This window comes from Octopus sinensis, linkage group LG5 (genome assembly GCF_006345805.1).
Source record: "Octopus sinensis linkage group LG5, ASM634580v1, whole genome shotgun sequence".
NCBI classification, from domain to species: Eukaryota; Metazoa; Mollusca; class Cephalopoda; order Octopoda; family Octopodidae; genus Octopus; species Octopus sinensis.
In genome coordinates this window covers 74210832-74234771 of record NC_043001.1, presented here as the reverse complement: position 1 = coordinate 74234771, position 23940 = coordinate 74210832, and the positions used below count along the sequence as shown (strand labels likewise).

Genomic DNA, 23940 nt, shown 5'->3' with positions numbered 1-23940 from the left:
CCCAGTTACCCGAGTTACCTTCTCCTAGAAGGATGCCCTAACAAAGGCTAGGAGTACTTCACTCCCAATGGTTTAACCACGCGATCGGGTATTTCAGTCCGATTATTTCTATGTCCCCGCGCATGATACAGCCTTAAGACATTTATTGGATGGCCGTTGACTCTCAAGAGTTCCTCCGCCCTTTGACGGGTTTTGTTTTTCATCCCGCAGGGTGTCCAATAAACACCCTCCTCACCAAGCAAGCTTGGTGGGGTTGCCAGTTTAGTCGCTGGCGACCCGACCATGCAACAGGTTGTACTGGGTTACATGTTACCAGTAGCACTCGAAAGTGACCTGACCATAACATACATACATACATACATACATACATACATACATACATACATACATACATACATACATACATAATTCATCATATACTTAGTCTGACACAAACCTTTTACATCGATACGAGTTGTGACGACGATGAACGCTGAAAAAAAGCATTAAAAAAGACAACATGAGTTTTGTTTCACACACAAGCGATACAAGGGACATTTTCACGTGTCTGTATAAAGAGACACATATACACACATATGCACACATACATGTACTGTCTGTTACGCACAGACCCAGACATGGACAAATACGCAACGATGTATTATTATGTTTACTTAGTATTATTTTAATCATTTTTTTCTCAAGGATTTGAAGTAATAATGGAAATTTTTTCATGTATAATGTGATTAAAACAGTATTTTATTCTTAAAATATTACGTTTAATATGTAAACGATAATAGTGATAATAATAACAAACGCAATAACAACCGTAATGGAAATTACAAAAAGCTTTATATCATTAGAATTATATGTGCGTGTGAAAAATAGATAGATAGGTAGACTGTTCTTACCATAGTAACTAATGAGACTTTCACTATATAACAGTCTACTATTAAAAGAAAGTACGTGCATGGTTAACAAATATTCTTACCGACAACGTAGCGACGAATAAAGACCTTGTTACAATAAAAATTATATTATATAATTTGAATTTTATGTACGATTTTAGAAGTAAGAGAGATGGGAATAGTGGATTACCATGACCCAGCAGATGGCTGGTATTAATTATACTGAGATAAGATCGATAGGATACAGAGAGAATAAAGACGGAGTAAATGCTTTGTGAATGTATTGTTATTTTGTCTGCTCGTCAATTTTATTGTTAAAAGTAATAGTAGCAGCAACTACAATAACAACAATATTTCTAGTAATCTGGCAGAATCAGTAGCACGTCAGGTAAAATGCGTGGCAACATTTCGTCCGTCTCTATGTTCTAAGTACAAATTCCACCAAGGTCAACTTTGCCTTTTCATCCTTTCGGGGTCGATGTAATAGACTTAAGCCCTGCCTGAAAATTGATGACCTTGTGCCAAAATTTGAAACTATTATTATTAGGGTGGCAAGCTGGCAGAATCGCTAGGACGTTGGACAAAATGCCTAGCGTATTTCGCCCGTCGCTACGTTCTGAGTTCAAATTCCACCGAGGTCGACTTTACCTTTCATCTTTTGGAGGTCAATAAATTAAGTACCAGTTGCGTACTGGGATCAATCTAATCGACTGGCCTCCTCCCCCAAAATTTCAGGTCTTGTGCCTGTAGTAGAAAGAATTATTATTATATTATTATTATTATTAAGGCAGAATTGTTAGCACGCCGGACGAAATGCACTGCGATATTTCGTCTGTCATCACGTTTTGAGTTCAAATTCGCCGGCCGAGGTCGACTTTGCCTTTCCTCCTTTCGGGGTCGATAAATTAAGTACCAATTTTTTGCTCTGTCAAGCCCATACTTGTTGCAAAGTATTCAATGGACAAGCCTGGCTATATTGTCGTGGCGTCTCTTATATTCCTTCTCATATTCCTATTTTCAGTTTCATTCGTTTTCAATTTTTTGTATAGTGCTTTATTTTTGCAATCTTTTATCCTACACAAGCCTGATCTTCTTACTTCTAGCAATAGCGGTTCTGTGGCATTTTTACATACCATGCTTTGTTGTTTTCTTCTGCTCTAACGCTGTGTTCGCATCCAATAAGTCCTCTTCCTTATTATTATTATTATTATATTATTATTATTAATATGCATCTTTGTTACAGACATTGGCCGAGACACTCCCAGAGTCCTGGGGCGAGTGAAAGATAAGAGATGTTACAATATGACTGAAAGCTTGAGGATGGGAGGTAGTGAAATATCTTCATGTAATACAACACAGACATTTAAATGGATAGGATTTTTCTAAGGATGTGGACAGTACTTGTCAGCACAATCTTTTGGATTTCTCTGGGACATGGTTCTCCTGGGATCTTATCTAGCTGTTTCTGACATCCCTTTTTTATCATACTTAGGGCACCTGTAATAACAGGAACAGTTCTCGTTTTAAGATGCCACATCTTTTGTATTTCAATTTCCAGGTCCTTATATTTACTTAGTCTGTCAAATTCCTTGACAGATATATTTTATCAGTGGGAACATCAACATCTATTAGTGTACAAGTATTTTCTTCTATGTCTTTAATAATTATATCTGGCAGATTAACCTGGATCGTTCTGTCAGTGTTGACTGGAAAATCCCAGAGGAGAGTGACATTTTTACCTTTAACGACTGGCTCAGGATGGTGTTCGTACTAGTGAGTCTAATTATTATTATTATTAGACAAGACGAAGAGCGCGATACGATTGCAATATATATTTTATTGGTTGTGCGATGTTTTTATCAATGAGAACACTTATATCTATTAGTGTACAAGTATTTTCTTCCTTGTCTTTAATAATTATGTCTTGTCGATTAGTCAAGATCGTTCTGTCAGTGTTCACCCAACAGAGTATCTATTGCAATTGCATCATGCTCTTCGTCTTGTCTGTTTACCTTTGTGAAGAGTTACATCAATCTTTTGAAATATTATTATTATTATTATTATTATTATTATTATTATTATTATTATTATTATTGAGTGAGAGAGCAGTGCATGCCATCAAAGTGACACTGGGGTAAAATATACGAAGCCCAATATACCCATCATGACTACCCGTCTGATAAGGGTACACCAGGCACATGCATCACAACCATATGTGCGCGACATGGTGATCTCATATCAAGATAAACAGCACATGACCTTGCAGGTGGGGCCCAGTTAGAATTTTCTTCAGGTTGAGTAGCCCATCCCGCTCAAAAGGTCCCTGAATAAGGGTTGTTTAAGGATGTTGAAAGAACCACCCATGTTTCCAGAGGTGAATTATTCAAACCCCAAAGAATCCCTCTCAACACATGACTATGATGCTCCCCACTACTTCTGCTCGTGATCAGAGATGCACATATCGTCAGCCACTAAGGGACATGCTCAACTGGTTATGGTCAAACAACTGACAAGCAAATCTGTGGTATTGAGCAGAATATTTGCTGTAGCCCATCTTTTGTACCAAGACAAAACAATGTACATGATAACACTTCCAATCAGTTAAGATCAGAAGTCATGGGACCCACTGCCTGGTACTGCATCTATTATTATTATTATTATCATTATTATTATTATTATTATTATTATTATTATTATTATTATTATTATTATTAATATTATTATTATTATTATTATTATTCAGTAGTTTTATTTTTATAGCGTGCTTTCACTTCACTACCGAGCGCAGCTCTGTGTGCCTTGGGTATGTGCTGTGATTTGTTGTGATGCTCTGATGGTTATTGTATGGAAAGTGTTCTGCGTAGGATGTGTGCAGTGCCTAATAGTGCAATTTTCTGTATGTTATATGTGTTTGTAAGTCCTGGTGTTTTTGTTATGTATTTGTCTGAATATTTTATTATCATGCCTAATGCACCTACTATGATAGGAATTGTTTCTGTTTTTAGATTCCACATTCTGGTTACCTCTATTTCCAGGTCTTTGTATTTTGAAAGTTTCTCCATTTCTTTTAGAGACATGTTGTCATCTGCTGGTATTGATACATCAATTAGAAAACATTTTTTTTCTTCATGATCTCTGACAACTATATCTGGTCTGTTGGCCTTAATTTCTCTGCGTGTATCGGCATATCCCAGAGTATGGTTGCTTTCTCGTTTTCTGTGACCTTTTCTGGTGTGTGCCTATACCATCTTTTTTCTGTTGTTATTCCATAATGTGTGCATAGCTTCCGGTGTATGTAGGTCCCAACTCTGTCATGTCTGTGAATATATTCCTTCTTAGCCAGGACTGGGCAACCAGAGATATTATTATTATTATTATTATTATTATTATTATTATTATTATTATTATTATTATTATTATTATTATTCTATGTTTGACTTTTGCTTTACATTTGTACAAGTTGGCTCCAAGTCTCACCCAGAGACCTCAAGAGACAACAAGTTGGAAGTTCATGTTGGTGTTATGCCTAGGGTGCCATATATTTGATTTTGTACTTGGTGTTGTACTATTGAATGTCTAAAAAACCATACGAAAATTATGTTTATTTTAAAACTTGAGATTATATAGAAAGTATTTTGCGTAGGATATGAGCAGTTCCCATGAGCACTATCTTTTGAATTTCTGCCATTTTGGGGTTTCCTGGTATCTGAGTTAGGTAGCAATCAGCCCCTTTATCATCATCATCATCATCATCATCATCATCATCATCATCATCATCATCATCATCATTATCATCATCATTATCATCATCATCATCAACACCACCACCATCACCACCACCATAATCATCAACATCCTAATTCTTATTGTCCATTGTTTAAGTTTTCAATCAGGTGTTTCCTTTTTACGTCAAAAAGAATTAGGTATATCCTGGAAAAGATGGAGTAGAATTTTCAATGCTCAACACTGTGTGAGAATGGCCTTTTAATATTATCATCAGTGTTGTTATCTTCTAGCAGGTGCCTGTGTCTATGTTGATGATGTGTCTACAAGTCAGGCTGTATACTATTCTAGTCGTACCAATCAGAAATGGGATGACAAACAAACCAAGAAGTCTCTACAAGGTCACTCGACCTGCTAGAAATAGCAGCTAAACAACAATATCAACTATAAATGGGATGATGGAAACATTAAGTGCAATGATGATGAGAATGACGATGATGATGATGATGATGACGACGACGATGATGGTGGTGTCGGTGATGGTACTGGTGGTGGTTTTGATTATGATAATGGTGACGGTGATGATGGTGGTGAAGATGATGATAATAACGATGATGAAGACGATGATGATGTTGATGGCGATGACGACGACGTCGACGACGGTGATAGCGGCGACCGTGGTGGTAGTGGTGGGTGATTTTGATTATGCTGATAGTGATGGTGATGGTAGTGGTGAACATGAGGATGATGATGTGATGATGATGACGACGAAGACGACGACGATGACGAAGATGATGATGGGGAGTGGTGGTGGCAGTGATGATAATGGGGAGTGGTGGTAGCGGTGAGGATGATGATGATGGATACAATGTGTTTGCCAAATAAGTCATCCGGGGTTGTTCGTCGATTTAATAAACAGTTTATGAGAGGAGAGGGAAGTCGATTACATCAACCATCCCCCCCCCCGCCCCGTATTTGACTTGGTACATATTTTATCGACCCCGAAAGGATGAAAGACAATGTCGACCTAGGCTGAATTTTGCATTCAGAACAAAGAGGCGGACGAAATGCCGCTAAACATTTTATCCGGCGTGCTAACGGTTCTGCCATCTCGCCGCCTTTAGTCGATCTTATAAGAGCTCAAGAAAAGTAGAACTTCATGTCGATCACGGGTGTACCTTGTAAACGAAGACCCATGGTTCTCAACCATTTTTTGGTGGACTATTCTATGATTTAACTATCTATGATTTAAAGAATTCTACAGTACCCTAGGCGCAGGCGTGGTTGAGAACCCCTAAAATAGACGATCGACAACTGCTCTGAGCGGAGATAGTTTCAGGTTCAATGGTAGATGAAGCTTAGATTTTTTACGCTGATTCGGCTGTTACAAAATATAAACTAGAGCTGTCTCTCTAGGTTTAGTCAACTGATAGTGATTTGTGTTGAATGTATTATGTAGATGGATTAATGACTAGCATTTTTGTCAAAATTCTTCATCGGATTATCAGGGAGTTGCTATAGTAAATCTAATTAGGAGACTCAATATTGAGATCTAAGCCAAAATTCTTCACATTCTGGTGACTAATTTATCTTTTACTTGTTTCAGTCATTAGACTACTGCCATGAAGGGTTTTCATCAAACGAATCATTCCAAGTACCAATTTTTTGTATCAGCCTGATACTTAATTTATCAGTCTCTTAAGCCGAACCGATAAGTTACGGAGACGTAAGCAAACCAACACGAATAGTCAAGCGTTGGTAGCGGACAAACAAATACAAAGACAAACACACACTCACACACACACTCGCACGCACGCACATACACACACACACACAACACACACACACACACACACACACACACACACACACACACACACACACACATATATATATATATATATATACGGGGGCGGGTCTTTCAGTTTCCGCCTACGAAATTCACTCACAAAGTATTGGTCGGCCCTATGGATAGAGTAGCAGGCACTTACCCAAGGTGCCGCGCACTGGGATTGAACTGGAGCCATGTAGTTGGGAAGTAAACTTCTCACTTCACAGCCATACCTGCGCATTTTGTAGAATTTGAGGTGGGAGATAACTTTTTGTTAATTATGCCCGAGTCATGTCTTTTGTTGTGAATTCTCTCAATAAGTTGACTATGGAAGAATATCTTCAAATGGAAGAATACCTCTACAATATTGGATACTTTGATGCAAGATCGACTTTGGACCAACAGAATTCATTGCTTACATTTGCAATTACTTGTCACCTCAAACACGCATATACCGTTATATTCGCTTTAGGTTCAGTTCTGAAAACTTCTACATACTATAAATGGTGAAAAAATTCCGTCATACATATACATATGCCACTCTGTCACTGACATAATTTCGATAGATTTATTGTAAGTCGGGCATTGGTCAGCCAGTTCTGGTAGACAGTGGGGGAGATTTACTTATTGGAAATGGCCAACAGCTGGCTTTGAATAGACACAATTATATCAGTGAAATATTTTTAACACTTTATAGTTTATAATGATTCCTGATTTTGTCACGAGGAAAACAGTTTTGGGAGGATTTGGGTTAATTGATATATCGACCCCAGTACTTGATTCTTCAAAATTATCAAGCCTAAAGGGATTAAGAGCTAAGCTGACCTCGGCGGGATTTCCTGGAACGGAAGGGAGGAAGGGATTTTTTTCCGATGCCCTAACGATTTTGCCAGCTCGCTACCTTTCAGCCAGCTCCACAAAATAAAATATATACATAAAAATGTGTGTGTGCGTGCGTGTGTGTGTGTACATGAGTGTATGTGTACTTGAGTGTGCATGTATATATGTGTGTTCATGTGTGTTTGCGTATGTGTACGTGTGTGTGCTTAAATAACTGTCATGATTCTACATCGATGCATTTGTTTTAACACACGCCCTCAAATGCCTCCTAATTACAGTTACGTGGTTTTTGTCGTTTTAATATACTGTTTGATTGTTTTTAATCGGCAAAGAGTTGAATTTCAACTCTCATTGTTGAGATATAAACAAGTTTGTACTAGAGTAGAAACTATCTTCTTCAGTCGGTGTTCACTTTTTGGACGACATGTTATGCGTTGAATGTCGCGATATGCTAGATAGACGAATACAATAAAAAAAGTACTGGTCATTATGATACAGCAAAAAGCTAAACAAATATGTTCAATTTCGTGTTTTAGGCATTTAAAGTTGTTTTTTTTATCTCCATTGAAATAACGTCTATTTAGTGCAAATATGTTAGACAGAAACACGCCTGCTTCACATAAAGTCGTGTTTCGAACTGTTAGAAGTACATATGTCTTGAACCAAAGAATGTTTCAACAATGTTTACCAACATTACAGTCAGTGAAAATAAATACTAGGGAAATTTTTTAAAAAAGCTCACATTAGTATTATAGAATTTGTTTTGATGTCAATGAAATTTCTTTTTTTTTTTTCCGATAAGATAGAAAAATAATACGGCAGCCATTTTGAAAAGTTGTAGACAGTTGAAGGTGGGGAGTTGAATGTCAGGAAATGGCGTGGGAGTGGCGTGGGTTATCGTTCAGTCCCAACAAAACTTCCAGCTTTTCGTCATATCTACGACAGCCGGCGACAACGACAGACCTTTTTTCTCCCCGTCACACAAATCCTCCTCAACTCAAGTAAGTATTCGTTATATGTTTTCGTTGTTGTTTATAGGAATTTGCTTGACTGTTTCAAACAATAGTTTAGGTGACATAAGAATTGAAGACAAAATAAGAAGAAAAAAATAGTTGACATTTTATTTGAAAATAAGTTAGCGTCTACTGAATATTTTCACTGCTTCTGTATGATGGTGGTGGTGGTGGCGGCGGTGATGGTGGTAAATTGAAACTCTAGTCAAAATGAAGTGGAATAGGAAATTTGTAATCGTTTGTTTCTATGTCAACTGTTTTATAAATATTTCTCCTTCAATTCATAAAGCTTACTTCGGTTGCCTAGGATTGGATTTCTAGCTAGACTAGTCAATCCTATTCTTTGGAATTCCTGTTTATGTGTGTCTTTTCTGTTTTCTTTATTTTATTTTTTCTAGTTCTTTGTTTCACTTCCTAATTTTTGTATTAGTAATGTTTCAAACTTAAGAAAGTTAACAAGGTTACATAGTTGTCAAGATTTTCTAGTTAAAAAAGAAAAGTTATTTTATTTTAATTACAATCGGTGATTTTCAATCTAATTTTCACTATGTATGTATGTATGTATGTATGTATGTATGTATGTATGTGTGTATGTATGAATGTATAGTTTAGTTTTACAAACGCGAAAAAGGGACTCAATATGCTATGCAGAGTGAGTGTATGTGATGTATTTACAGCTGAAAATGTTTAAGTTACTCGGGTGGCTTCAAGTTTTCAAAATGGTCATTCTGACCGGCCATGACAATATATATATATATATATATAATATATATATATATATATTATATATATATATATATATATATATATATATATATTATATATGTATATATATATATATATATGTATATATATATATATTATATATATATACACGCAAACATGCATACATACATATATACATACATACATACACACATAAATACATACATGCATACATACATACATACATACATACATCATACATACATACATACATACATACATACATACATACACATGCATACATGCATAATGTCCTCGTCTCACCGTTTACTTTATAATCTAAACCAACTCTAAAAATACCTGCGTAATGTACAGTGTGTGTGCGCGTGTGTGGGGGGTGCGTGTGTGTGTATTTGTGTGTGTGTGTGTGTGTGTGTGTGTGTGTGTGTGTGTGTGTGTGTGTGTGTGTGTGTGTGTATGTGTGTGTGTCTGTAGACAGTTTTGATATACAGGTTTCCATGAGGTAAACTCGATTGTAAACAAACCTTTTCACGTATTCACTCTCAATGTCGTTCACTTTATAAATAAAGGAATTGACTGGAGTCTAGAGTCTGGAAGTTCATTTTTTAACACCTGTAACACTGGTAAATTATATTATATTTTTTACAATGTGTCTTGAAAAAAAAGAAAGAAAACAACCGATACAAAGACTAGGCATGTTTTCTTTTTTTTAGCCCTGCATGACAAATACATTTATGTGTGTACATTTAGCCGTACTGATAGCTGTTTGACTTGTAAAACAGGGTTTGAACTGAACAACCTGTGCAAACTATCAAATCTTTGTTTTGAAATATTAAAATTCTCTTTCGGCACAATATAATCGATGTGACTTTTACAAAGAGAATGAATCATACAAAATTATTTATTTATTTATTTATTTAGTTGTTCATTTTCTCATAAACATTAAAAGTGAGTTTCTCTCAGAACAACTTTCTTAAAGCAACATTATTTTTTTTTTACTTAGATGTGACAATATGTTGACATTACTGTCTGTCCTTCGATGTATATATTAAACTGTAATAGTAGTAGTAATAGTAGTAGTAGTAGTAGTAGTAGTAGTAGTAGAAGTAGTAGTAGTGTAGTAGTAGTAGTAGTAAAAATAATTAAAATAATTTTGGTTCAAGACCAGCAGTTTCGGGGTGGAGCGAGTAAGTCGATTTACATCGACCCCAGTGCTCAGTAATATCATGACATCTAAGGTGTTTCTCTTCAATTTTACATTGAATCTGTTGATGGAAGTATCTAACAGTTGATTTTTCAAGAAGATGAGGACGTGAGGGTGGCCAGGGACTTTTAAGTATTTTGTTGTTTACAAATTCCTATATTTGAATTTTAGAGAACTTTAGCATTCTGTTCCTTTGAGTAACAACAAAATTGTTTTTGTTGTATAACCCCCGGCAAACCCTTATCAAGTAGCCCCATTAGCACATAGTTGTTAGGTCGAAAGTCTATACGAAACCAACAGATTCGTTTTTGCAGTTATAACACATTTCCTCCAAATTAACGATCATACTGCACAGTTCGACATTCAATCAAGGAATCGTTGTTGCTGCTTCTAAAATGTTTTCTGGCATTGGTATAATGCTAAATATTTTATGAAAAGGGGATAAGTTAAGTCCATTATACCGATTCAGGTCCTTTACTGGTGAAACAAAAGCCTAACTAAGTGCGTTGTTCCTTCCGTTCTCGGTGCATTTTCTTCCTGAAAACCAGATTTCCGTTTATGTGTCTCTATTGATGTATTTCATTGAAAATTTTGTATATTTAGTTGAGTGAGAAGACCAGGCATAAGAGTGAGTTGTACTAAGTAATGCTTTCTAATTTCAGCACAAGGTCAGCAATTTTCTTGATAAATGTGTAAATAAATAGATCATGGAATTTTGTGCTTTAACTTGTTTTAATCATTTACCATGTTCCCGTTACTAGTGAGACACTTTCTGCATACGCTACCTTAGTCTCGGTGTTGTAGGAAGCCACAGCTCCGGCACTATGGATATGTGATTACAATGTCACAAGAAAGAATCACAAGACCGATTCTTGAAGCCAAACTAACCGGTTGGAAACCTAGGGGTAAATCAAGAGCGAGATGATTGGGTATTATCCATAATCTCAGTTTGTCGCTCATGGAAATCCAGTCGGAAAAATCTAAGGACGGTTGCTTCTTATAGACCCCTATGAAGAAGGTACCAGAGGCCTCTGCCCCCACTAACTTTCCAGGAGTAGTGGGCAGAGAAGATGGATGGATGGATGAATGGGTGGGTTTTTTTTTTTTTTTGGTTGGATGGTTGGTTGAAAGATAATGTTGACCGGACAGAGTGCAGAGAGTCGAAATAAATATTCCACTGCTCTGAAAGTTGAAATAAAAGTCTGTCTAATCGCTGCGTTAGGTACTTCTCAAAGTATAACCGAGTAAATGCAGTATGATCGTTTTTTTATTCTCGCAAGAGTACAACAGGGGTCGCCACCACCCCTTGCCGGAGCCTCGTGGAGCTTTAGGTGTTTTCGCTCAATAAACACACACAACGCCCGGTCTGGGAATCGAAACTGCGATCCTCCGACCGCGAGTCCGCTGTCCTAACCACTGGGCCATTGCGCCTCCACAGTACGATCGTTAGCTAGGAGGAAATGTGTTATGACTGCAAAAACGAATCTGTGGGTTTCGCGTAGTCTTTCGGCCTAACAACTGTGTGTCATGGGGCTACTTGATAAGGGTTTGCCGGGGGTTATACAACAAAAACAATTTTGTTGTTACTCAAAGGAACAGAATGCTAAAGTTCTCTAAAATTCAAATATAGGAATTTGTAAACAACAAAATGCTTAAAAGTCCCTGGCCACCCTCACGTCCTCGTCTTCTTGAAAAATCAACTGTTAGATACTTCCATCAACAGATTCAATGTAAAATTGAAGAGAAACACCTTAGATGTCATGATATTACTATATTACTATGATAAAAGCGACCAATACTTTAATGAATGCCTATGTAGGTGACTGATAATCCATCATTCACAATCTTATAAATAGCTTATGGCGTCTCTCAATTGCCTATTTCCAAGAACAATTCCAGTATAGACCATATTATTTTAAAGCAATATCAGTACCACCTGATATTTCACCAAAGTTGATTTGTCGCTGATAACCGGCGACCTTTTGTGTATTTATGTAAATTAAGATGTTATTTCCCGTCGTCATATCTAAACTTATTCCAGCAATCTGCAGCTTGCAGACGCCCCAAATGACATGCGGCAGTATTTTATATTTCTCTCCATTTAAATACTGCTCTTGCTATTTTCTTGACAGAGGGTCAGACTGACAATAACACCCGGCGCTGTAATGTTAAGTTCCTTGTCTCTTCTTTCATAGACTGTTTCAGTTTTTAAACACCACCAGGCACCTTTGCATTGATGCAACAGGCGTTATACTAACATCAGCAACAGTAGTAGTAGTAGTAGTAGTAGTAGTAGTAGTAGTAGTAGTAGTAGTAGTATTGGTAGTAGTTGATGACGACGGCGACGACGATGATGATGATGATGATGATGATGATGATGATGATGATCACTGGGCTAGATGGGACAAACAAGGACAGACAAACGGATTAAGTCGATTACATCGACCTCAGTGCGTAACTGGTACTAAATTAATCGACCCCGAAAGGATGAAAGGCAAAGTCGACCACAGCGAAATTTGAACTCAGAACGTAACGACAGACGAAATACCGCTAACGTTTCTGCCAGCTCGCCGCCTTAAGATAAGTACCAGTTGAGCACTGGGGTCGATATAACCGACTTAAACTCTCTCCTGAACTTGCTAGCCTTGTACCAAAATTTGATATTATTATTAGTATCATTAATGCTGCCTAGGTCAACTTTGCCTTTTCATCCTCTCGGGTGAACAGTGGGGTCGATGTAACCGACTAATCACTTCCCCAAAAATATCAGGCTTTGTGCCTATAGTAGAAAAGATCGTTACCGCGCCGGACAAAATTCCTAGCGGCATTTCTTCCGGCTTTACGTTGTGAGTTCAAATGTTGTCGAAGTCAACTTTGCCTTTCATCCATTCGAGGTCGATAAAATAAGAACCAGTTGGGCATTGAGGTCAAAGTAATTGACATCCCCCCTCTCCTTAAATTTGCTGGCCTTGTGCCAAAATTTAAAGCAATTATTTGACTATGATAGTGAAATATGAGAAAGGAGGTACCTACCATAACTGAAGTTAACGATGCTGTAAAATGGGGGACACAATCATTCTCAAAAGGCTTCCAGAGGATGATTTGGGCCATCAATTCCTGTTGATGTTTTAATGAAAGATAAACTTTAAAATAGCGAAGAACATTTACGTAACGGAAAAGTTTGGAGCAAGTGTAAAAGAAGAATTTTTTTCTGTTTCTTATGTCGTTCCATACCAATATGTTATGTTCTTCCCTTTTCCACTATTTCGGGAGTAAATATTAACTGGAGGATACCCGTTATTAGAGAAACGAGTGTAGTGGGGGTAGTGTTTCTAACGTGTCAACTGGTGAAGCTTGGATTGCAATTATCGCATAAATCGTTTGTTGATAGTCTTTTAATTCAAATTAAAAGTCTTTTAATTCAAAGATCAGATATATATATAAGAAAAAAGTTTACATTTATAACATGTACATTCTTTCTTAGAAAGCGAGGAGTTGGCTTTAGAGGTGAGAAGTCACATTGTTTACGGAAGAAATGGAATTTCTAGCGAGTATTGGGACAGATTGATTATTACGACATTTATATTTTAAAGTTAGTCAGTCATAAGACTTAAAGCTTCTCAAAATAGAAAAAGGATGCAAGCAAGCTCATTTTTATCTCTTGGTAGTTAAAATAAGTTCATTGATTGTTGTTTGGACAGACTATTTTATTTTATTTTCTACTCTAGGCATAAGGCCAGAAATTTTGGGGGAGGGGACCAGTCGATTAGATCTTCCCCAGTACGCAACTGGTACTTAATTTATCGAACCAGAAAGGATGAAAAGCAAAGTTGACCTCAGCGGAATTTGAATTCAGAACATAAAGACAGACGAAATACCTATTTCTTTACCACCCACAAGGGGCTACACACAGAGGGCACAAACAAGGACAGACAAACGGATTAAGTCGATTATATCGACCCCAGTGCGTAACTGGTACTTACTTAATCGACCCCGAAAGGATGAAAGGCAAAGTCGACCTCGGCGGAATTTGAACTCAGAACGTAGCGGCAGACGAAATACCGCAAAGCATTTCGCCCGGCGTGTTTGGGCAGACTATTTTAACGGAACGTGAGCATGCAAACCATTACTGTATAATTGTGGATACAACTTCTAATTCGTCCCACATAGAACAAACTGCGTTGGTGTATGCTTATCTTAAGAATGTTACTAGACAATATGAAGTGAAAAACTTTTTTATTTTGTTGACAATAATAAAACTGCGGCGATGATGTAACGAAGTTAATGCTTGATATTCTAAAAAAATATGATATTCTAGCCTCTACCTGTCGTTGTGGAATATATAGCAACGGAAGTAATATGTTTATCTGGTTGTTATAAAAGTTGTCAAGCAATTTAAGTCCTTCCAGTCAATTGGGTGTATTATTTCTCTTTGTACATGCTATAGTGTGGGAGTTAAAACCACTAAATGTGGTATTAAAGTAAACTTAGGTGGAGTTAAAACCACTGAATGTTGTAGTAAAGTAAACTGTTTCCTTTGGTTCCTTTCAGTATCTCTGCAATATATTTAGTAGTAGTAGTAGTAGTAGTAGTAGTAGTAGTAGTAGTAGTAGTAGTAGTAGTAGTAGTAGTAGTAGTAGTAGTAGTAGTAGTAGTAGTAGTAGTAGTAGTAGTAGTATTTATCTTCAATGGTAACAAATACCAAAACACTGGATAACAGCTTCATTGCATGATACTTCTCAACCACTTGCAACCTACTAAAAGTAATTATGGCTTCCCTGATTCTAAATCTCACTCTAGAAACGATTTCAAGCTTAAAATGTGTCCAAAGTTATTTCAAATCCTTTCAGTGTATTAGTATAGCATCAACGTGAACCTAAATTTTAACAGCAGTTGACTTTCATTATATCGTTTATCAACCCAAGGCTACTTTTTTGAATTGGTCTGTTGTCATATCTTCTTTAACAATTCTCAATATCCAGTAGGCTGTGTGTTTTTTAGAAATAACCACACTAAGTTTATCAGAGTTTACAAATATTTTATTTAACTACCTCACTGAGTTTATAGATGCACATCCGATAAATTCATAATGTGAAAGTGGTACTAGAGCACTCTTATTCATTACATAGTATGAATATCCGTTGACTGACTCTATTACTTAAGGCCTTTGAATTGGAAAGAAACAGAAAGATGAGACGCTATCATAGGAAGGGAAAACGACCGACCTGTACAAATCTTGAAATAACTTTCACTAAGTTGAATTAGTTCGCCAAAAAGGTTCTAGAATATTTTTGGCAGAAAAATTTACACACTTACACTGTAGTTATTGCCTCGGCCATACACAAGTTGGCCAGATTATATTCGCATAGGCATTAATACCTTTTATGGAAATATATTAGCTCGTGATTCTAGACTGAGAAAAGTCTGAGAACTATGATTTGAATCTCAGCCGGGTTCTCGTTACATTACAGTTAATAGAAGAGAATAATTTGAATTCTTTAATAGGTGAGCTCGATTCCTTATGCCAAATATGGGACAGTTTCTTAGTGACGCTAAAACTCTTGCAAGAAATATTGAAAACTGAAATTAATTTTACAAGAGATAGATGAAAAAGAAGTTATTTAGCGAAGATAAGAGTAATGCATATTTATTCTATAACCGTGGTTAGGTTTAAGGTAGAAAATCTTTTACGCCATATTTGCTCCAATCATATCCAATATTTCATGACAACTCAATATACATCTCATTTCAATAAATTATTTGGATTCATTTGGAAATATCTCGAAAAGGAAAATGATCAGATTGAGTTCAATGTTAATCAATTGTGTGAAATATGCAACATCGATACAATATCAATTGATATAAAAGGTGAAATATTCCATTTAAAATCAATATATGGATCAAATATTTCTCAAACCCTGATTCCATAAATTGAATTATTAAACTCACTCAACAGCATCTTGAAGTTCTATTCCCAAATATAATTATAACGCTTCCAGTTTCACACACTGAACAGCATTCAGTGTTTTGGTTTCTATAAAGAATGTTATGAGATCAAAGATGCGTCAAAGATAGGTTAGCTAATCTCGAGATATTAGAGGTGGAATCACCCGATGCAAGTGAACTTTATGACTCCGCAACTGATGTCTTTAATAGTCGGAAGACTAGAAAACTTCCCTTCTGGCGCAGGTACGGCTCTGTGGTTATGAAGTTTACATCGTAAACTAATGGTTTCAGGTCCAGTCCCATGTGCGGCAGCTAGTCAAGTAGCTTTTATAATAATCCCGGGTCGATTTATGACTTGGGAGTGAATGTGGGGGACGGAAACTGTGATGTAGCTCGTCGTGTATGTAATGTGTGTCTTTTATCGTTTATCTTTTAATTGTTTCAGCCATTAGACCAGGAGGCGGGTAAACTTTTCTAACCAATTACCCCAAAATATATATATTTACGCCGACGTTACCCCCGTGATTTGAAGGGAAGAAAATCATAGATTCTTTGAATTCAAAGGGTTTAAATAATCTATTTATATGTATTGGGTTGTCCGGAAAGTTCGTGCCGATTTTTAAAGGAAAGAAAAAGGTCAATAAATACTTACCATTACATTTTTAATCAACCAAATATGAACTATTTTGTTGCACCATGCGACTCCATCTTTCCTTTAACTTGAAAATACCCTCTTCCCAGAATTGAGGTGGTTTCATGGCAAATAATTCATCAAGGTATCTGTTTACGTCATCCAATGAATTGAAATTTTTACCATTAAGACTATTCTGCAGAGACCTGAATAAGTGGAAATCCGAAGGAGAAACATCTGGTGAATATGGAGGGTGGGGTAACATACCCAACCGAGCTGCAGCAATTTTTGTCTGGTTCCCAAAGCATCAAGTGCTGAAAATAAACTTTCTTATCTTCCATTTTAAAGGGTTACAGAATTAACACAGGTTATAGGAACATAAACTTTCTTCCACGAGAAAGATAGCTTAAACTGTGCTCTAAATGGAGGTGTAGTCAAATCCTATTTTATGGACTCAACCATGTTCTAAAATAAGTCGAAAGGTAAGCTACTATAAATCGGCATGAACTTTCCGTACAACCCAATAGAATACAATTATGAATATTAAAAGTATAAAACAAATGCGATAAAATAAATTAGTATCCTCATTATGAAACAAAGGGATTTTTCTAGAAACTTTTTTACTTTAGGTTTTGATGCCAGAACAATTTAGATAGCGTTTTCGGAATCCAATCGATTACTCACTCACCTTTGTTTTTATGTTCATTAGAGTAGAAAAACCCTTGTTTGCAAAGGTAGGTTGTAGCAAAAGGTAGCAAATTTTGACTACCTCCTCATGCCAGAAGAAAAATTTCTGTTGTAACAAAGAACACGTTTTTTTATATAATTTTACTTATGTCTATTGAGTCCTCATTACTCCAAGAATTTCATTTTTACCCCACTCGGGGTAATTTACCCTTGTTCGCTAAACCCTGCATTAAAATGCAGTCATGCTGGAACACCGCCTTGAAGAATTTTGGTTGAATGAATCGACCCCAGTACTGAATTTTTTAATCCTGGTACTTATTCTATCGGTCCATTTTGCCAAACCGCTAAGTTGTAGGGACATAAATACACCAACATCATTGGAGGACAAACACAAAGACACGCGCGCACGCACACACACACATACACACACACACACACACACACGCACACACACACATACATATAAATATATATATTCATATATAGTAGTAGATAAACAATTTAAGTATTTATACACGAAAGAGGTTACCTTTGACATGCTGGAAAGGGCAGTCAAAGCCCAAACCATGAATAAAAGCGATTTCAAAGGGAATGAAAATAAAAAATATTTTTGTAGTTACCCACAGACTCGAGTTTCTGTATCAATGTACAAATAAAATCATTTGTCATCTGTACTTCGTCATTTATTTAATTTCACGTTGATACAGAAACTCGAGTATGAGGGTAACTACAATTTTTTTTTCATTCCCTTTGAAATTGCTTTCATTCGTGGTTTGGGCTTTGACTGCCCTTTCTAGCATGTAAGGTGTCCTGTCAAAGACCTTTTTCGTGTATAAATACTTAAATTAGAAATACTGAATTTCTAAATCTCTCGTAGAGACATATACGGTGGTGGGGCGATAGAATGGTTGTATACTGTCAATCTAACAAGAACGTGACAGTAGGGGGTACACCACCGCTGTATAGCCCTAGGAAGCATCGAACGCCTCCTGATAGCTTTGACACATTTTTTCCCTGTGTCCTTATATACATATACGAAGGGGAGACAAACACCCCCGGCTGCCGGAACTGCATCTAGGGACACCGTGTTTCAGGATCGTTGTCCTTCATCGGCCTAGAGTAGCAGACACCGGTCAGCTGGTGATATTTGCCTCGACTTCGTAATTGTATATATATATATATATTCAGTGAAGTTTATTCACTGATTATCAAAATAAGAAATATTGAATTTCTAAAATACACTACTATATATGAAAATATGTTATCTATTGACTTTATTACGCATGCTAGCCACCGATATGAAATTGTTTCTAAATTTTCTACCCTTATTACTTTCACAGTACATATATATATATATAATATATATATATATATATATATATATATATATTATATATATATATATATATATACATATATATATATACGACAGGCTTCTTTCAGTTTCCGTCTAACAAATCCACTATGTGTGTACAATGTGTGTGTGTGTGTGTGTAAAGTTTGTAGTGTTAAAACAGGTACAAGTCTTTAAACTGCCCGCTAAGACCGTTCGCAAAAAAATGAAGAATCGGTTAGTTAAATTTAGTTATAGATTCTCTTTGTCTGAAGAAAAGAAACCGAGACAGTCGTAGCTGGAATAATTATTGATTAAAGATGTTTAATGAATATTGACCGAAGCTAAATAACAACAGAAACCCTTTCAGGAATTTTGGGCTTTCTTGTTTATTTTGATTTGTTCGTTTGTTTTTATGGGGAGAATCCAAACAATAGCTTATCTATTCATTGTTAATGAATTCTGGTTGATTCGAACATTATAATCTGATTGCTGTTGCTTTTCGTCATCTGAGAACACCTTCTCTCTTTAGACTATATTCACCTGTGTAAAAGAACTTTTAGATACTGCGGTGTTTCGACTCAGCTGTGTGTCTCCTCAGTTAAAGCTACAGGAATCAGCAAACGAATTGTTTGCTGATGTATTCTGATGTCTGCCAAGCAGGTAACAATCCATGGGGAACACGCCGAACAGCTAGAAACCAAACAAGAATGGATCTATTCATTCTTAATGCGTTCTGGCAAGTTCGAACATCATATAAAGGGATTAGATGTTCTTCGATAACGAAAAATAACATCGAATCTTCCACAAAATTTTGGTTTCAAATATAGGCACAAGGCCAGCAATTTCGAGAAGGGGCTAAGTCGATTACATCGACCCCAGTACTCTACTGATACTTATTTTATCGATCCCGAAAGGATGAAAGGCAAAGTCGACCCCGGTGGAGTTTGAACTCTGAATGTAAAGACAGACTAAATATCAGTAAGCATTTTGCCCGGCGTGCTAACGATTGTGCCAGCACGCTGCCTCAAATTACTGATTTCAAATTTTGGCTCGGGGTAGGTTTAAATCAATTACATTGACTCCTGGTATTCAACCCGTACTTTTTTTATCCCGAAAGGTTGAAAGTTAGACCGTAAAGACAGACAAAATGCCGCGAAGTATTTTGTCCAGCGTGTGCTAACAATTCTGCCAGCTCGCCGCCTTAAATCTGCTACAGAATATTAAAAAAGAATAGATACGTTATTGTTTGGTATAGTTTTCTGTTTAAACTTTAATCAAAAACCTTGTTTTATTTTCTCAACAGATGGAACGTGCATCACTGACGCTGACTGTGGGAGGCCAACCAAAGACTGATGCTGAATCAAAACCGAAACACAAGGTGGTTTCATACAACTACAGCTCAGTTGAACGGAGTCGAGAACAGGTGAATTTTACATTCACTATCACGAAATCGCGTGCTCAGTCCAGTGTCGTTGTTTACAGAAACTATGATGACTGTCCTGAATTCGAGCCCTTGTTATGGCACAAGACGACACTGTTTTACTCGGTTGGTATCAACCCAAAGCAATATATTACAACGGTTGTGATTTATCAAGGAGAAAAACCGGAAACGTTTGCGAGCAAAGTATGTTGTGACCTTTAATTTAGCGTGATGTCGTAAACGATTGGTGAAGTGGTGGTGGCGAATAGAGGACAAATTGTAGAAATGGTGAATAACTTTAGCTTTCGAGAATAATGAATATATGACGCGCGCGCGTGTGTGTGTGAATGAAATCTTGTATAAGCATATCGTGAACCAAAAGATAAAATAAAAGATTTAAAAACTGTTGATTTCAAACGGAGGTAGAATGCTTCAGAAGTTGCTGATATGTGTGACTGATTAGATCAACCCAAATGTTATTCACCTGGTAATTATTTTATGAAAAACGCGGAAAATGAAAACCAAACATACATTTTGGAAAGGAAAGCACAACAGAACGAAATATAACTAAATTAATTACAGAATGTGCCCAGTTTTTATAAAATATAAACAGACACATTACCACGGATGTACACGCATTTTGCAATCGTTTCTAAATACCATTGAAAAAATAATTTCAACGTTTACGAATTTTATGAAAGACATTTTATTCAGATGATGATGATGACGATGATGATGATGATGATGATGATGATGATGATGTTGATGATGTCATTATTACTGTAGTTGATGTCGAAGTATTTACTGTTGTTGTTATTCTCAAGATAACGATGGATTTAAATGTCATTAAATGTTTTGAAGATATTGACTGTAGTGAGATTTGTTCTTATTCTTATCCTTTTTCTTATTTTTATTCTTTCGGTAGCTATGCTCCAACATGGCCAAACCCTATATTAGGTGGAAGTCGTGAAAAAAGAGTAAGAATAACAGAAAACAAACTAATTGCAGTTTATTATTGTTGCTTTCCTTTGTCGTGTTTGATTTTATAAATATTGGTTTCAAATTTTGGCACAAGGCCAGCAAGATCGGAGCCGAGATTAAGTCGATAAAATCGATCCATCATTGCTCAACTGGTATTTATTTTATCGATCCCGAAAGGATGAAAGGCAAAGTCGACCTCAGTGACATTTGAATTCAGAACGTTAAGACGGACGAAATACCGCTAAGCATTTTACCCCGTATGCTAATGATTCTGCTAGCTCGCCAAACTAATTTGATTTTATAAATAACACCTTTTATCTTTCACTTGTTTTAGTCATTTTGCTACAGTCATGCAACAAACATGAAAAAAATTTGTTTTACCTCTAGGAAGAACATTCGATAAATGGACAACCTAGAATCGGATAATGCAGGACCGGTTTCTAATTCTTCAAATACGTTTGACAACGTAAATTTGATTAGTCTTCATCAGCTGCATTTACCTAGACAAAATTTCAAATGTTGCCTCATCAATGCCAGTACACTCGTCTGAACGTCAAAACATTAACAGAACAAGAACAGTGAAGAAGTTTCAATGAAAATAATAATGCAATACAAATGTATTACTTTCCAGTAAAGGATAGCCCCATAAGGGTAAAATTATACATATAAAAGTAGATAAATGGTACAACAAGGCACCAATATTTACTGGAAAATAGCAATCGATATAAATACGACGCTATTGTATAGCTTCACTACGTATATACAAGCAAAGATATCCATTTATCGAATGTTCTTCCTAGAGCTAAGACAAATTCTTTTCATGTTTGTTGCACACACGTTTTTGCTTGTATATACGTAGTGAAGCTATACAATAGCGTCGTATTTATATCGATTGCTATTTTCCAGTAAATATTGGTGCCTTATTGTACCATTTATCTACTTTTATATGTATAATTTTACCCTTATGGGGCTATCATTTACTGGAAAGTAATACATTTGTATTGCATTATTATTTTCATTGAAACTTCTTCACTGTTCTTGTTCTGTTAATGTTTTGGCGTTCAGACGAGTGTACTGGTATTGATGTGGCAACATTTGAAATTTTGTCTAGGTAAATGCAGCTGATGAAGACTAATCAAATTTACGTTGTCAAACGTATTTGAAGAGTTAGAAACCGGTCCTGCATTAATTAAGTTTTCATGTTGATAAAAACTGAGGTTTTTCTTTTGTTTAAATTTACTTTACTTCCTACTATAAAGTGCTTATGCACTATATTAAGGATCAGTTTGGTGTTGGTGGCTCCTGCTTTATATATGATCGCTTATATATGATCGATTCAGCAGAACATAACTGATACTGAATTTAAACAGCGTTTAAATTTACATGAGCCACATATCTTCGTCAAACACACAGAAATAGAAGACTACAGCTACATAGAATTTGAAAAACCAGACCCGAATTTCGTTCTCAAGCTGAAGATACTAGAGCGATTCAAACCACTCAGTGTGATTGCAATCCTGCAAATCACTTAGATAGGAGAAAAGAAGCGCTTTATGGAAATGATTAACAATCCTGCAAATCACTTAGAAACAACTCCAGAGCTCTTTACAAAATGCCGCTACTTTGTTAAATACTGCTAAAATATAACCATCTTACAAGGACGTAACAAAGTGCATAAAGTAAACTGCTTTAGACAATAGATTATATGGGGATTTTTCAATAAATATCAGTGAAAGTGTCTACAAATTTGCCCTGTTTTGATTTATTTTTGCTCACACACGCGTATAAAGTGTGTGTTTTCCTTATATATGTATATATGTATATATATATGCGTATGTGTGTGAGTATGTATGTATGTATGTATGTATGTATGTATGTATGTATGTATGTATGTATGTATGTATAGATAGATAGATAGATAGATAGATAGATAGATAGATAGATAGATAGATAGATAGATAGATAGATAGATAGATAGATAGATAGATAGATAGATAGATAGATAGATAGATATTCCTCCCAGTGTTTGTGAAATCTTGTCTTCCTCCAGTAAGGCTTCATTTCCACACACGCCAGCTTAATTTAATTCGTCCTTAGTCGAAAGACACTGTTGTTATGTCCTATTATTATTTTTATTGTATTCGTCCGTTTTTTCCGTCCTTGTTTTTGTATACATTCGCTGCTTTCTTCCAAGGAATCTAATGCTCTTAGCTTAGTTTTTCCTTGGGGCTGGCCAGATTGGAGCAATCTCAAGTATAATCAGCCAAAATTGCGAAGATAATCTTGTACTCGACTGACGAAAGAAAACTTCGAATGGTCCGTCTTTGTTTTCTTTGTATTATCTATCTGGATGTTTTGTTGTCCCATTTTTGTATCACCTAACTGTCCGGATGTTTTATGTTCTTGTTCATTTTGTATTTTTATATATATATATATATATATATCTTGTTTAACCAGCAGGCTGGTGTCATTCGAAAGCTAAAACAATGCAACGAAGTGCATTGTAACCAGCGATGCATAACAAGATCCGATAGTCTGGTCGATACAGGAAGTGATACATTACTGTGTGTGTGTGTGTGTGTGTGTGTGTGTGTGTGTGTGTGGTGTATGCATGATTTTATTTATACGTGCATATGTATATAAGCGTACAAATTTGTGTATGCATAATTTGCATATCTGAATGTATATCCATGCACATGTATGCACATATGCATA

General features: G+C 36.2%; 1 protein-coding gene across 1 annotated transcript; it reads left to right on the top strand.

Moving 5' to 3' along the window:
• The first annotated feature begins 8119 nt into the window (after nt 1-8119).
• Nucleotides 8120-21121, top strand: LOC115212330. The gene is made up of 2 exons (XM_029781193.2): nt 8120-8282; nt 20128-21121. The coding sequence occupies exons 1-2, from the start codon at nt 8145-8147 to the stop codon at nt 20464-20466; spliced, it is 477 nt and encodes a 158-aa protein (XP_029637053.1). The 5' UTR covers nt 8120-8144; the 3' UTR covers nt 20467-21121.
• Nucleotides 21122-23940: the final 2819 nt, after the last annotated feature.